Source organism: Thalassophryne amazonica, chromosome 13 (genome assembly GCF_902500255.1).
Source record: "Thalassophryne amazonica chromosome 13, fThaAma1.1, whole genome shotgun sequence".
NCBI lineage: Eukaryota > Metazoa > Chordata > Actinopteri > Batrachoidiformes > Batrachoididae > Thalassophryne > Thalassophryne amazonica.
The window spans coordinates 34,852,483-34,867,918 of record NC_047115.1 but is presented as its reverse complement, the minus strand read 5'-3'; the positions used below and the strand labels follow the sequence as shown (position 1 = coordinate 34,867,918).

The window sequence follows — 15,436 nt, the reverse complement described above, 5'->3', positions numbered from 1 at the left end:
TACTCAGTTTGGCCTTTGTAGATTTTTATCATTTCAAGTTATCAAGTGAAGAATATTGTAATTGCTTCAAAGTGTAACTTCCTGTCGTGTAGCAAATGTTTAGTGTGTCACCTACTGTCGATCAAGAAATAAGACTCCGCCCCTCAGGACAAATCAAAGTCCTAACACACACTACTATACCGCTAATTGTAGTGCCTTCCTGTGTTTCCCAGATCAATGGTATTGCTGTGGATAACAAATCTGTAACAGAGTGTGAGGCTCTGCTGAGAAGCTGTATGGACTCTCTGAGCCTCTCGCTTATGAAGGTGAGCCAAATGTTCAACAGCTCCTGCTCTACTTGTTCTTATCCGATATTACAGCTTTGCAATGTTTCCTGCTGTCGTTTACTTAATTTGGACTACTTGTCTAAGGTGTAATTATGTGGTACTTTGCATCTTTGTGTGGAAGTGCAGTCTTAAGCCCCAGTGACAAGTGTACAGCAAAAATGGATTTTCCCGTTTCTCCAGTCTATGGTTCATTGACTGGAGTTCAGTATTTTCTGTTCTGTCTTAATTCATGTATTGATTCTGATGCATTGATGTCTTGATTGTGATCCATTTTTCAGCCTTGGTGACTTGGTTCACTCATGGTGCATCACATTTATTATTTATTAGGCTAAAATATACTGTTGCATTGCTTCGTTTTTAATGATACTACATAAAAATAGAAAACGGATAGGATATGGATTTTATTTAAAAAATAAGGCATTCCATGCAAAAAACAATGCAAAACCCAAGTATATTTGCCTAATTTCTAGTCATAATATACAATCTACACTTAATATCAGACACCATCAAGTATGAAGTAAAATGTTAGATATAATGAATTCTTCTTTTTGTAAATCTTAAAAAAAAAAATTTGATACGAGTTTTGGATATATCATGTTCTGAGTCATCTGGGATGAAGCAAGATTTCTTTTTTTTTTTACAAACGTTATTTGGTTTTTAACAGGAATTGCACAGCCATACAACCACTCACAATGTGATACATATAAAACAAATCATACAATTCCCTTAGGTAATAAACAAACACACAAACAAACAACCTCCAATCGCTCCCAGGCAATAAGAGAAAATAAGAAGAAGAAAAAAAAATGGAAATAAAGTAAAATTAAAATACAATCTGCAATGCCCAGAAGAAAGTACAGTTTGTACCAAGGACTAGCCTGGAATAGAATGAAAATCAACTTGACCAACCAATCGTAGCAATGGCTGCCAAATTTCTGCAACTTTGTCAGAGGAACCCCATAGTGACATCCTAATTTTCTCAAGTTTAAGAAAATAAACAATGTCCCTCAACCAGTGTATAAAAGGAGGAGGTTGTGGTGATTTCCATTTAAGAAGGATTATCCTCCTTGCAATAATGGTCATAAAGGATAAAGAATTTTCTTGGGAGGAGGACAAAGGAGACGGCCCTGAAAACCCCCCAAACACAGCACTCTGAGGATTCGGATCAGTTTTTCTGCCGACCACATCTGATATAACAACAAATACCTCTGTCCAAAAACTCCTGAGCTGAAGGCACAGCCAAAACATATGTATGAGGTTTGCAGGAGATTGTTGGCACCTATCACAGACTGGGGAGACAGTGTTATAGAATTTAGACAGACGAGCCTTGGTATAGTAAACACGGTGCACAAGCTTGCATTGAATAAGACAGTGCCTAGCATATATAGAAGACTTATGCACTCGTATTAAAATACGTGACCAGAGCTCATCAGAAATAGCCTCTCCTATATCCTCCTCCCAGAGGGCCTTGATTGAACTCAGACTTCAAGTGGATCGAAGCTATGCGATTATAAAAAATTGAAATAGATCCTTTCAGCCTAGGAATGGGCAAAAGCAAGGAGTCAAAGTCAGAGTCCTCAGGCAGCCTAGGAAAAGTGGGAAAATGACTATGAACAAAGCTGCGAACCTGTAAAAATCTAAAAAAGTGATGTGATGGAAGAGTAAATTTGGCTGAGAGTTGTTGAAAGGTAACAAAAACACCATCAATAAATAAATCCCTAAAAGTCTGAATGCCCAGGTTTGACCAAATCACAAAGGTTTTGTCTGTGAGAGAGGGAGAAAAGACATGATTATTTGCAGTGGGAGCATATGGAGATAAGAGCTGTAGACCAAAATAACGCAGAAATTGGGTCCAAATCTTAAGAGAGGTTTTAACATACTCTATTCTTTGTATAAGCAACAGTCGAAGATTTAATTGGCGAATACAGTAAAGCCGCGAGAGACACAGGTTTTGCCGAATTCATCTCCATAACAAGCCAATCAGGAGAGGAAGGACCACACCGAAGCCAGGCTGTTAAGACCCTAATATTGGAAGCCCAATAGTAATACCTGAAGTTCGGCAGGGCCATCCCCCCGAGCGGCTTAGGTCTCTGTAGATATTGCCTAGACAATCTAGGAACCTTCCCTTCCCAGAGAAAATCTGAAACAAGAGAATCTACCCGACTAAAAAAGGAACTGGTTAAAAAAATCGGGACACATTGAAAAAGATACAAAAAGCGGGGGAGAACATTCATTTTAACACAATTAATTCAAGCTACCAGAGACAACTTAAGTAAGGAGCAGCGCTCAAAATCTTCTTTAACTTTCAACAGTAAAGGAGAAAAGTTAGTATTAAATAAGTCCTCATGTCTATGCGTAACTTGAACTCCAAGATATGTGAAACTGTCATTGGCTACCTTAAAAGGAAAGCCATGCAGGGGAAAAGCCCTAGCAGCTGAGTTGATAGGAAACAATTCGCCTTTACCCAGGTTCAGCTTATACCCCGACAACCGACCAAAGTCCGAAAGCAGCTGCAAAGCAGCAGGAATAGAATTATGCAGTTCTGAAACGTATAGAAGTCATTGGCGTAAAGTGAGACCTTAGCCTCCAAACTATGTCGTCGTATGCCCACAATAGTTGGACTCGAACGGAGCATGATGGCGAGCGGCTCAGTAGCCAAGGCGAATAAAAGGGGACTCAATGGGCATCCCTGTCTTGTAGAGCGATGAAGGAGAATGTACCCCGACCGAGTGTTATTAGTCCTAACTGAGACCTGTGGGTTAGAATAAAGCAACTTAATCCAAGACAAAAAATCTTCACCAAAACCAAACTTTTTGACCATATAAAAGAGGTAAGACCACTCAACTCGATCAAAAGCCTTTTCGGCATCGAGAGAGATTAAGGCTTCCGGAGTATTATGAGATGAGTCATTATAAATAACATTAAAAAGCCTCCTAATATTAAAAAAAGAGTGTCTATTTTGAACAAACCCGGTCTGGTCTGAATGAACTACTGTGGGCAGAACACACTCAAGACGCAGAGCTAAAACTTTCGATAACAGTTTAAAGTCAACATTTAAAAGGCTTATAGGACGATAGGATGAACAACGAAGAGGGTCTTTACCTTTTTTCAGAAGAAGGGAGATGGTGGCCTGTGAAGCAAGATTTCTGACTTGCCATTAGATTTAGAAACTGCTGTGTTATTTGTAAAAGATGTAACCATTCCTAATACTAGTAAAATAAAACTTAAAAGTTAGCTTTCTCAGCTATTTTTTTAAAAGAAAAATCTTATGTGAATTTTTACTTGGTACACTGGCAGATTTTCACTTATTTATTTTCTAAGAAGTTTACCTTGCCTCATGCCCTGTGACTGCTGTGATAGGCTCCAGCTCCCCTGTCACCGTTAATTGGAGTAAGTGGTTGAAGGTGTGTGAGTGAGCAAGGTGTTTTTACCATGTCTTTTCCTTCTTTCGGCTCCTTCCATTACGTGTCACCACAGCAGATCAGCTGTCTCCATCTCACCCTGCCTTCTGCATCTTCCTCTGTCATGCCAACCACCTGCATGTCCTCCCTCCACACATCCATAAACCTTCTCTTTGGCCTCCCTCTTCTCCTCCTGCCTGGTGGCTCCATCCTGACCATCCTTCTCTCTATATACCCCGGGCTCCTCTTCTACATATGTGTACACCATCTCACTCTCGCCTCTCTGACTTCGTCTCCAAACTGTCCCACCTGAGCTGTCCCTCTGATATGTTCATTCGTAATCATGTCCATCCTCGACATGCTTAAAAACAATTGCAACATCTTCAGCTCTGCCACCTCCAGCTCTGCCTCCTGTCTTTTTGTTAATACCACCTTCTCCAAGCCGTACAACATAGCTGGTCTGACGACTGTCTTGTAAACTTTTCCCTTCACTCTTGCTGATATTCTTTGGTCACAAATCACTCCTGCCAGCTTTGTCCTCCCACTTCACCCTGCATACACTCTCTTTTTCACCTTTCTACCACACTCCATTACCTTGGATATTTGACCCCAATATGTAATCTCATCAGCATTAACCACCTCTGCTCCTTGTATCCGCACTATTCGACCGGGCGCGCCCCCATTCATACACATGTACACAGTCGTGCTCTGACTGACTTGCATTCCCCTTCTCTCCAGTGCATATCTCCACCTCTCCAGGCCAGACAACGTGCTCTCTACTCTCACTAAAGATCACAATGTCATCTGCAAAGATCATAGTCCATGGAGTAAAACAAGTAAAAAAAAAAAAAAGTCCATGAAACGAGTAAAAATTGACTTAAAATTTCTTGAAATAAGACTTTGAATTTGGCAGAGAAGACTCATTTTGAGCCTCAATCTGCTCTAATTGGCAAGTGGTGCATCTTTAACAAATAGCACAGCGGCTTAAAAATGTTATTGTGAGTCAAAAATCGTAATTTGTCTTATATGACTCAAAACAACATGTCACAAATATTTTCACTTCAAGGGTTTTGAAATGTATTATTTAAAACAATTCTTTATAGGTTACTGAAATTTTACTTTTTAAGTGATCTGAAGTGTAGAACAGATGTTGATTAGAAATTAGGCAAATCCTGTAAGATTTTGTTTTATCAGAATGAAAATATATTAAATCTTTCTTTAAGTAGTCTTACAAATGGTTCAGATGAGGACAATAAGAGACTATTTCTTACATTGTGAAATTAAGGTTGTGGGGAGACTTTGTATGACAGTGTTTAACTTTTTAAAGTCATTCAGACGGTCATGAGCAGAACCAATAAAGGTCATTGCGTTCACAATTGATGGGCGCTAAACCACGACAGTAGACTCAGGTTCTAAACTTGCTCTGAACTTGCAGGAAGATGTTTGCAAACTGTTGTCAGTATGACTGCAAACCTGAGAGTCAGTCCTGGACGGATAAGTCTAACTTTACCATCTTGTTGAGACCAGTTCAATCCAATGATTACGAGGTGTATTCTACAGTGTACTTGCTGAATTTTGCAGCTACCCTCTATGTTGAGTTTTCTCATTTTGACATCTGTCCTCCCCACAGTTCCTCCCTCACAGCACATCTGGGCAGAACATCTTTGAGAGTCTACGCGAGTCATCAGAAAAGTCCAATGGGCGCATTCACCTCTCAGAGATTCACTCTCGAAACAGCCGCAACCTCAAACACAACAGCTCAACGCAGACTGACATCTTCTGCCATGATCTTGGAAATGTCAGTGCAAGTAACATGTCTGGGGACAGGCGGAAGGTCGTGGCTGACTCTGATGAAGGGGGCATGTATGGGGATATTGGCAAACCCTTCTCCACAGGCTCACTCCACGCCACTACCCTACGGGGGGCCTCTGACTTGGGTGCTGGCCGCTATGGCCCCAGTGCTTTCCAGGAGTGCTGCTCCTACACAAAAGCCCCTTCCTCCTTGCCCTTTGACTCTGTCTCTCACTCAGACTGCATCACAGTGGAGACTACACTGGAGAAGAAGCACAGTGGAGGCACTTGGCCTAAGATGATGGTGGGTGGCATGTCTGTTGCGCCCGATAACACCAGCACCATCACAGCGGCAGCCCAGCTTTCAATTTTCAAATCGCCAAAGCAGAGGAAGTCCATTTTTGACCTGGATGCTTTCAAACGGCCCGAGACACCCACCTCGAAGATGGAGTTCATGGCAGCCAATCAAATAGCAACAGTTTACGCTACAGCGCCTTCCCATTCCCCACAGCCATCAAAAGCAGAGTCCTTGTCTTCCTCATCCACCCCAACCCCTCCAACCCCGCCCACTCGCAATGACTCTTTTAAATTCAAACACAAACATCAAAGCAGCTCCGCTTCAGACTGCACGCTCACCTCAAACGGTAAGGGAGAGGCCACAATCTCCACATCAGCTGGAGAGAGGTGTGAGCGAGAAAGAGACAGGAATGGAAACCACTACTTCCTGGATGGCAAGGTTCTAATTTCAAGGAAGTCATGCGATGAGGACATTGGCCGAATGAGAGGAGAGGAGCCAGAAGTGAAGAGGCCGCGCCCTAAATCTGCCCCTGCCCTCCGACGGAGGATGACCCCTCAAATGATCACGCTGCCCACCTTTCAAGTGAGTTCCTTTAAAGTAAATAACCAGATGTGGAGCTTTGGCTTAACACAACTTTTGTCTATTTAATAAAATGCACAATTATTATTAAAAACTTCTTTATCTTTAATAAAATAGGGCAGTTTCATGTGACTGTCACTTCCATTACGGCTTTCAATAGTCCTGCTGTGATTGAGACATCCCAGAGAATTGTGGGTTGTCTGTTATCTCTTCATCCTTTTGAGAACTAGAGCACTTGGCGAAATTCTGTTGTGGTGCATTAATGGTAAATATCCACCAGGTGGAGATATTGCACCATTTCAAGAACCTTGAGTACAGGCTGCCGTGAGACATGACTACAAACCTGTTGCTTATAGTAGTAGATAAGATCACAGGAGGACCACCAAAAGCAATAATGTATGTTTCAGTTCCATGGAATTACCCAGTGACAAAAGGACATGCATGAAATCAAGATGGGCAGCATGGTGGCTTAACAGTTAGCACTGTTACTTTACAACAAGTAGGTTGTGGGTTCACTTCCCACCTGGTCCTTTCTGTGTGGCGTTTGCATGTTCTCCTCCTGCTTGCGTGGGTTCCCTCCAGGTGCTCCAATTTCCTTTCATGCAGGTGAAATTGGTTACTGGAAATTGCCCATAGGTGTGAGTGTGAATGTGTCTGTCTATATGTGGCCTTGCAACAAACTGCCATCCTGTCCAGGGTGTACCGGGCCTCACATCCTATTACTGTTAGGCTCCAACCCCCCTCCCTCCTCACGCTGACCCTTGATTGGAGTAAGCTGGTATAGAAAATGAATGCATGAAATCGTGATGGGATTAACATTTCAAATAATCTGGATGAGCAGATGGAGCCAAAGAATTGTTTTTGAAATAGATTTTAATTACAGCCTGTCTGAGTTCCCTCTGGAACTTTGTGTGTGTGCGCGTGTGTGTCTCTCACTGCATCAAGTGATTGAAGTTTCTGAACGCTGAGTCAGTGCCTGGGCCTCGGACTACCATGACTGGTTGCCCCTGAGCATGCAGCAGTGCCATAAATGTTCATAGTTATGGTTTTTAAAATGTTCATTCTGTCATTTTCACATATTGAACTTGTCTCCAGTCAAGGGTCAAGGATAAGTGGTTGTTAGCCAGTAGGGAGAATAATGACTTCTTTGTCATTTATCCCAGAGCTACGCTAATGATGATCATTCAGCAGAAACCAGGGACATTCTGCACTCCTCCCCCAGTCGCTCCCACAGACACAGCGTTGGCTTCGTACCCACAGTCTACGGTGGCTCCCTGCCTCCCAGTGAGTTTCACAATATTCTCAAATGCTTATTATCGATTTCTCCTGTTTGACGTAATAAGTGTGTCTGCTCTAACAGATTCGGCCCACCAAGGTCTGGCTCCTTGCCCTGCCGTGACGGCCGTGATGAGGAATCCAGTATACACTGTGCGCAGTCACCGTCTGCACACCAGCAACTGTCCATCTGTAGCTTCTCAGATCTGTCACCAGCACACACACACAAGGTAACACTGATGGCTTCCTTGGTTAACACTTCCAAACGGTTTTATAGTATACACTCCTTTTTTGCATTGCTCCGCCCATCAGACAATGTGGTGAGGGGGGAAAAAATGTGATCAAGCAGGTGGATTTCTCTCTGTTCCATGCATTTCTGAGCATGTAGGTGGAGTGCGCTGTGCTCATTTTGGACAAACAGTCATTTACTGTCTTCTTGAGCTTTTTTGTTTTTTTAGATGGCATGGACAAGTCGTATTCCAGGCTTTTTCTGCCACAGTACCACATGAGGGAGATCTAGTTCCATAAATTAATCTTCATCTGAACATAAGAAGCCACAGAATTCATCAATGTGAACCTCTGGATATGTGTGTCTTTGGATGCCTGATACAGGTTTTCCACACAGTGGCAAAAATATACCATAGATTTTCTATTTTGTCATTGTTGAGGAAGGCTCATGAATCTACGGTCATCCTATGCCATGTACCCTGGAAAATGTAACAAGAGAATACATCAATAGATCCCCTTTAGTTGAAAGCAATAACTCCAAAGCAATAAAAGCTATTGTATTGCATGTCTCCAGTATTAAATGGAAATATAATCAAGACGAACCAAACCCCAACCACCAGAACTGAAAAAATTAAGCCAATGCTGAAGTGCTAATTCTTGAAGTACCTCGAACATTTGCTGGAGGCTGGCTCAAAAAGAAAGCTGCTTCGTGTAGAAGCTCCAACTCCAAAACTACAACTTTACAGCAGCCTGCTACAAAAAAAAAAAAAATAAATAACTAGAAGCACTCAGAGAGTGCAAACCTCCGCCAAGGCCATGGGGTCACTGATGCCATAACATCTACACGCCGTGGAATCATTGAACCTAAAAAAAAGTCTAACAATGATGTTTGCTCAGTAGTAAAAAAAAAAAAGTTTCATCTGTTGTGACTGGATAGCATGTATCCTTAGTGCTTGGCATCACAGTTTATTGCAACTTGCACCTTTCCCAGAAGCTACTGTCATCGGAGCACTGATATTGATATTGCATGTGCTTAGAGACAAAAACGAGACAAAATTCAATTTATTATTCAACTAAACTGCAAATATATGAATTTTTTAACATTTATGAAACACTTCTCTAAACAAGGCCATAGGGTCACTGACCCTAAAGAGATTCCCTCCTTGGCACAGTGATCTATTTCTTTTTGTCTCTTTCTCTAAAATTGTATATAATAATCATTCGATTATTAATATATAAACAAAAATAAATTTAAGAAATATTACAATTTGAAAACAAATGCACCCGAACGTGATGACAGCTGCAACTGCTTAATGCTAACTTTTAACATTGAAAATGCCATAGACATGCTAATGCGTTAATTAATAAATTTAATCATTTGTTCCTCTTGTCATTTCCAACCACTCCACAAAATTTCATCAAAATCCGTTCAAAACTTTTTGAGTTATCTTGCTGACAGACAGACAAGCAAACAAACATGACCGAAAACATAACCTCCTTGGTGGAGGTAATTAAAAAAAATGTGTTCTCTGTAGCTAGTTTCCCCATTCATGGCAGCTGTATCAGGCATTGTTTTTTTTTTGGGGGGGGGGGGGGGTAATTTTTTTTAATTTTTTTAAAGAAATAAAGTTATGATTAGAGGTGTAGTCGCTTTGAGTGACAGCTGTGTGCCACTGAGAGGCATTCATACTCCAGGGCCCTGTTAACAGTGGCTGCTAACTGTTGTGGACTTGACTGTTTTTCCTTGCCATTTTATGACAAATATCAAAAGTGACATTATTTCTTTTGTGGTTAGTTTTACTAACAGACCATCAAAGAAGTCTGTGGTCCAGTATTTCCCTTGAGTGAAATTTTCTTATTTCATTTGTATGTTAGCACAGTTCACAGGTATTGGTATCTTGGTGAGTTTTGGACCACTGATGGTGTAATGGTTACTGAGGTCAGTCATACTTTATGAGTTGGCCTGTTAGCTTTAGCTTATTTAGGCTCTCTGAGATAGGGGTGGAGGGGTGGGGTGTTTGTTCAGACTTCATTCGTCTCGTCAAGGTCACGCCAATTTTGCCAACGTGCCACCTCTTTGTCCATTTATGAGTTGGTTTTGAGTTCGGTGGAGTTGGGTACTGCCAACATGGCGACATTGATAACTGTTACATTTGACTTTCAAATGTGCTCTTCAGAAACCCTGTGCACAATGTAACTGAGAGTTTGTACAGGGTATATACAGTCTACGGGGGGTGGGGTTTGGGGTGTTGGTGATGATGACTCATTAAATTTTGCTGAACTTGGATGCATAATTTTTTAATTTGCATATTTTTTAAGCTGATTTGTCTCTGCTTCTGTACAGCCCACAACACCAGGGTCGTCTGAGCCTGGACCTGAGCCAGCCAAAGCGCACAGGCGACTACTCTGAATCCTTGCCACCATCACGCAGCAGCAGAGTATCACACGGTACAAACTCACTGCCCTCCAGTGCCCGACTTGGTCAGTCTTGCATAGCACACATGCACGCGCATATGCACACAAAGTCACGTAGTGAATGTCTCATTCACCTTCTAGTTATTGTGTCACAATATTTAGCCCTGTGTAATTTCTCTCTTTGCCAGGTTCTTCCAGTAATGTCCAGTACCGCACAGAGAGGATCAAAATCCCCTCAACTCCCCGTTACCCCCGCTCCATGCTGGGGTCAGACAGAGGTACTGTATTCACCAGCAATGAGATACTTTATCATATAATTACAACCGCAACGGTTCAAGAACCGCATGAAAATCAGCATCTGGAATTGTATTACCCAAGGTGTAAGTAACATGTTTTGCACTGTTGTGTGCCTTCCCAAAACTCCAGGCTCTCTTTCACACTCTGAGTGTAGCAGTCCCAGTCTCATCACTCCACCACAGTCGCCACTTAATCTGGAGACTTCCTCCTTTGTCAGCAGCCAATCACAGGGTTCCATTTCCACTTTACCTCAGATCTCTGTTAGTCCTGTGCCAATAGGAGAACGCAGGAAAGACAGGTATGAAAAATGATGAAAGGGTTTACAGATGTTTGCTGTAAATGTGTATGTTTGCATTATTGGATTTAGATTGTTCAACATAATTTTGTCCACTTTCCTGATTTTATAATCGGTTTATTTATTTGGTAGTGGGAGTGACCTAATAGAATTGGATCAATGTTGGAATAATTGTAATTTATTTTATTATAAGCGTCAAGACTTTGTTCCTGAAATAATGGTTCCACAAATGCTGTTGTTGTTGTTGACTAATGGAGAATAATGATTGTTTCGGAAACTGGTTTCAAATATTGCCTTTGTTACTCTTAGAAATACTCCTGGGCTTCATCAAATGGTGTTGCCAGGCAACAGTTCTATCCTGATCACAGATGTGCAAGTGTTCATTGAAATTCAGATTGAACACTCACTTAATGCTTTTATGGGAGTCTCTTCAAATTGACAAAATCAGCGGGGACCTTCCAGTCTGTTAGACTTTGACATTGTGTTGTTTTGTGTTGCGATTCGTCACATTATTTTACATTGTTACTGTGTGTGATTTCTGTCCTACATACTCCCCCTTATCTTCTTCCTGCCTCTTTGCACCCTCCACTTACAGATCGCTATACCGAAATCAGTCTTTTCTAAGGATTCCTCTGGCTGCAAGGCTGAGGTTCTCCTCTCTCAGGAGCCTCAGGTTCGTTAAGGTGCCCTAACAAAGGAAATCCCCCCTCCCTAAAAGTTCACATCGTTCCATGTGTGCGTGTCGTTGGGCAAGAGGATATAGGGGAGCACAAGAGTCTTAATGAGTTTCTGTGCAGTTTAAGGCAGGTTTTCGTTATGTTTGCCCACCACCCTCAAAGTGCACTTGGATTTTTTTTTTCTTTCTCCCCTTTGCCAGTTCATTGCATCCTAGTTATTTGCATGCTATCGTGGAACTATAATATGGGATATTTCCATTAAAAAAAGATATTGTGGTCATGGAAAAGAGCTTGATTAGCTATACCTAATGAGTTTGAAAGAGAGAGTAATTTGTTGACATTGTGTCTACTCTTATTTCACTCCATGGCAATAAATGCACTTGGGCCTCAGATGTTGCATGCAGTGTCCATGCCTGATGATGATGATGACATGGCCAATGTGCATGTGTATTTTGGCCTCATGATGAGTTGCGTTTTATTCTGCTGGTGAATGATAAATGAGGGTTTTAATCAGCCCTGAGCTGGTCATGGTTTGTGCACCACCACTGCTAATCCATCTTTTCTCTCATATTATGTGTATGTCATGTGCAAACCCACCTTCATATGAAAATGCACAGACACAGTGAATCTTCCTGTGATGTTGATGATGGTGAGGATGTACAGTTTGGTCGGATGTTTACATAAACTAATCATGGGCATGAATGTCATCGTAATTTTGGGCTGTTAATGATGTCCTTGAACTGTTCTGTTGCCAAGGTGGAATGATTGTACAGTATACATCATTAATGACTTTAAAAAACAAGAATTGGGTGCACAGGTTTGAATTTATTTTGGATCTCCTCTCATCCACACAGACTCAAAATGATACATACAGGCTCAAATATATACATATACTCAACAAAAATATAAACGCAACACTTTTGGTTTTGCTCCCATTTTGTATGAGATGAACTCAAAGATCTAAAACTTTTTCCACATACACAATATCACCATTTCCCTCAAATATTGTTCACAAACCAGTCTAAATCTGTGATAGTGAGCACTTCTCCTTTGCTGTGATAATCCATCCCACCTCACAGGTGTGCCATACCAAGATGCTGATTAGACACCATGATTAGTGCACAGGTGTGCCTTAGACTGCCCACAATAAAAGGCCACTCTGAAAGGTGCAGTTTTGTTTTATTGGGGGGGATACCAGTCAGTATCTGGTGTGACCACCATTTGCCTCATGCAGTGCAACACATCTCCTTCGCATCATCCGTGAAGAGAACACTTCTCCAATGTGCCAAACGCCAGCGAATGTGAGCATTTGCCCACTCAAGTCGGTTACGACGACGAACTGGAGTCAGGTCGAGACCCCGATGAGGACGACGAGCATGCAGATGAGCTTCCCTGAGATGGTTTCTGACAGTTTGTGCAGATATTCTTTGGTTATGCAAACCAATTGTTTCAGCAGCTGTCCGAGTGGCTGGTCTCAGACGATCTTGGAGGTGAACGTGCTGGATGTGGAGGTCCTGGGCTGGTGTGGTTACACGTGGTCTGCGGTTGTGAGGCTGGTTGGATGTACTGCCAAATTCTCTGAAACGACTTTGGAGACGGCTTATGGTAGAGAAATGAACATTCAATACATGAGCAACAGCTCTGGTTGACATTCCTGCTGTCAGCATGCCAATTGCACACTCCCTCAAATCTTGCGACATCTGTGAGATTGTGCTGTGTGATAAAACTGCACCTTTCAGAGTGGCCTTTTATTGTGGGCAGTCTAAGGCACACCTGTGCACTAATCATGGTGTCTAATCAGCATCTTGATATGGCACACCTGTGAGGTGGGATGGATTATCTCAGCAAAGGAGAAGTGCTCACTATCACAGATTTAGACTGGTTTGTGAACAATATTTGAGGGAAATGGTGATATTGTGTATGTGGACAAAGTTTTAGATCTTTGAGTTCATCTCATACAAAATGGGAGCAAAACCAAAAGTGTTGCGTTTATATTTTTGTTGAGTATACATTCACATCTTTTAATAAGTTGTGGTAAAGGCGCTACACTGGCTGTTTCACAGTCAGGGTACAAAAGTATGTGTCACTGGCACCAAAAAATCAAAATGGTCAAGTTACTCATCCATATCTAACTGCTGACTGGGGTACTTAAATTCCCAAAGTTTCAGACCTGTCAGATGTTTACATATATGAGCTCACAGATATGATCTGCTATACTTTCCGGAGAGGACTTTTTTTTTTTATTAAGATAATTGTGTAAATTATACAGACTAAGAATAGTGCAATCTACCTATATATACTATCTACTAAAAACAGTTGATGGTAAGTATGTACTCAGCGTATACATCTGCTATTGTGTTTCTGCATTGTCAAATTGTGATGGACTATAAGCATTTCTGCAGAGGACTGTTTTTGACAGACGGAGAGCTGCGCCCCAATATTAAAGACATTTGAGCGAATTAGGTACACATCCTTTTGTGGCATCACAGATAGTGATTACCTTTTTCAAACAAAAAATTATTATTCACATAACACTGATGCTTGAGTTTGAAATGCACTCTATTTCCAGAGAGGACATTTTTGACAGACACAGGTATAATTAGAGTTCTGCTGGTAAACAAATGGGAATATCAAACTGAATGACAATTGGTGCTGATAGACCAGTAGTTGTTATCCATGTATGGCAAACTAAACTTTGTGGGTCATTTCCACCTTGTCATTAAACCAGACTTTATCTTTAAAATACACTAGTGTACCTTGATTGTAAAACAGCCCACAATGCCTTTTAATGTAACAGGAGCGAGGCCTATTAAATCCTCATTAGTGATCTACAACTGGTAGTTTCTTTTTTTCCCATCATAAAAGGATGTGTGTGACAACACTCACTGGATTGACCAATACTTAGAACAATGGAAAAGTCCAAGGAACTCAGGGATGTCTCGGAAGAGGAATTGTAGATTTTAAAAAGTCTGGATGGTGTCTTAGAGCCATTTCTAAGCAATGGCAGATTCCAACAGTTGTACATATGGTAAATACAACTTATTCGATGTGTCACCACTTTGCCAAAGTCTAGAAGAAGACCCAAACTATCACCATCAGATGAGAGGAAACTGATTAGGAGGTCTTGAACAACACAGGAGCCACCGAGGCTCTGGCCTCCCATGTACTGGAAACTGCTGGAACACTGTAGTCACTGTCCACAGTGAAGCAAGTTTTACATCGCTATGGACTGAGAGGGTGCCGGTCAAGAAAGAAACCCCTGCTCCAAAATCAACACCTTCAAGCTAGACTGAAATTTGGAGCTGTCCACATGGACAAGGATTTATGGTCAGATGAGTATTGAGCTATGTTTGGATGAGTAAAGGTGAGGCTTTCAAACAAAGGAACACTGTACCATCTGTCTCAACTGTCAAGCATGGTGGTAGGAGCATGATACTATGCGGCTGTTTTGCTCACAGTGGTACCGGTGCATTGCACAAAGTGGATGGAATAATGAAGGAGGAGGACTACCTCCAAATTCTTCAACATCACCACAAATCAACAGTGAGATAGTTGAAACTTGGCTGCAATAGACCCCTTCCCATTCTGGGCATGGTTACCCATAATTCCTCACTTACCTCCATATTGAAGGGCAGAAAACGTAAACATAGAGTGAGTGCTGGTGAGCCTTCAAGCGCCAGTTATCGCAAAAGTGAGAAAATAGTTAATTCATGGATGGTGTTTAGGTGTACAAACCATGGAAATGCAGGCAAGATGTCACTAAGATTTGTTTGGCGTCCCGACAGTCATTAGACATCAAGAAGAAAGGGCCAAGGAGCTTTCATTCTAGTGACGCAGACTATGGCTAGCTCTGA

At 41.6% G+C, this 15,436-nt stretch overlaps 1 protein-coding gene across 2 annotated transcripts in view; it reads left to right on the top strand.

Moving 5' to 3' along the window:
• The window catches only part of dlg5a (discs, large homolog 5a (Drosophila)), a 98,355-nt gene that overhangs the window by 45,463 nt on the left and 37,456 nt on the right, over positions 1-15,436 (top strand). The window contains exons 15-21 of one of the 2 annotated variants that reach the window (XM_034185752.1): positions 213-305; positions 5,358-6,398; positions 7,559-7,679; positions 7,756-7,900; positions 10,243-10,346; positions 10,502-10,591; positions 10,740-10,908. In XM_034185752.1, coding sequence (XP_034041643.1) covers positions 213-305; positions 5,358-6,398; positions 7,559-7,679; positions 7,756-7,900; positions 10,243-10,346; positions 10,502-10,591; positions 10,740-10,908 — 1,763 coding nt within the window. Of the gene's footprint in view, positions 1-212; positions 306-5,357; positions 6,399-7,558; positions 7,680-7,755; positions 7,901-10,242; positions 10,380-10,501; positions 10,592-10,739; positions 10,909-15,436 lie in introns of both variants that reach the window. The other variant, XM_034185751.1, reaches the window with a different exon arrangement.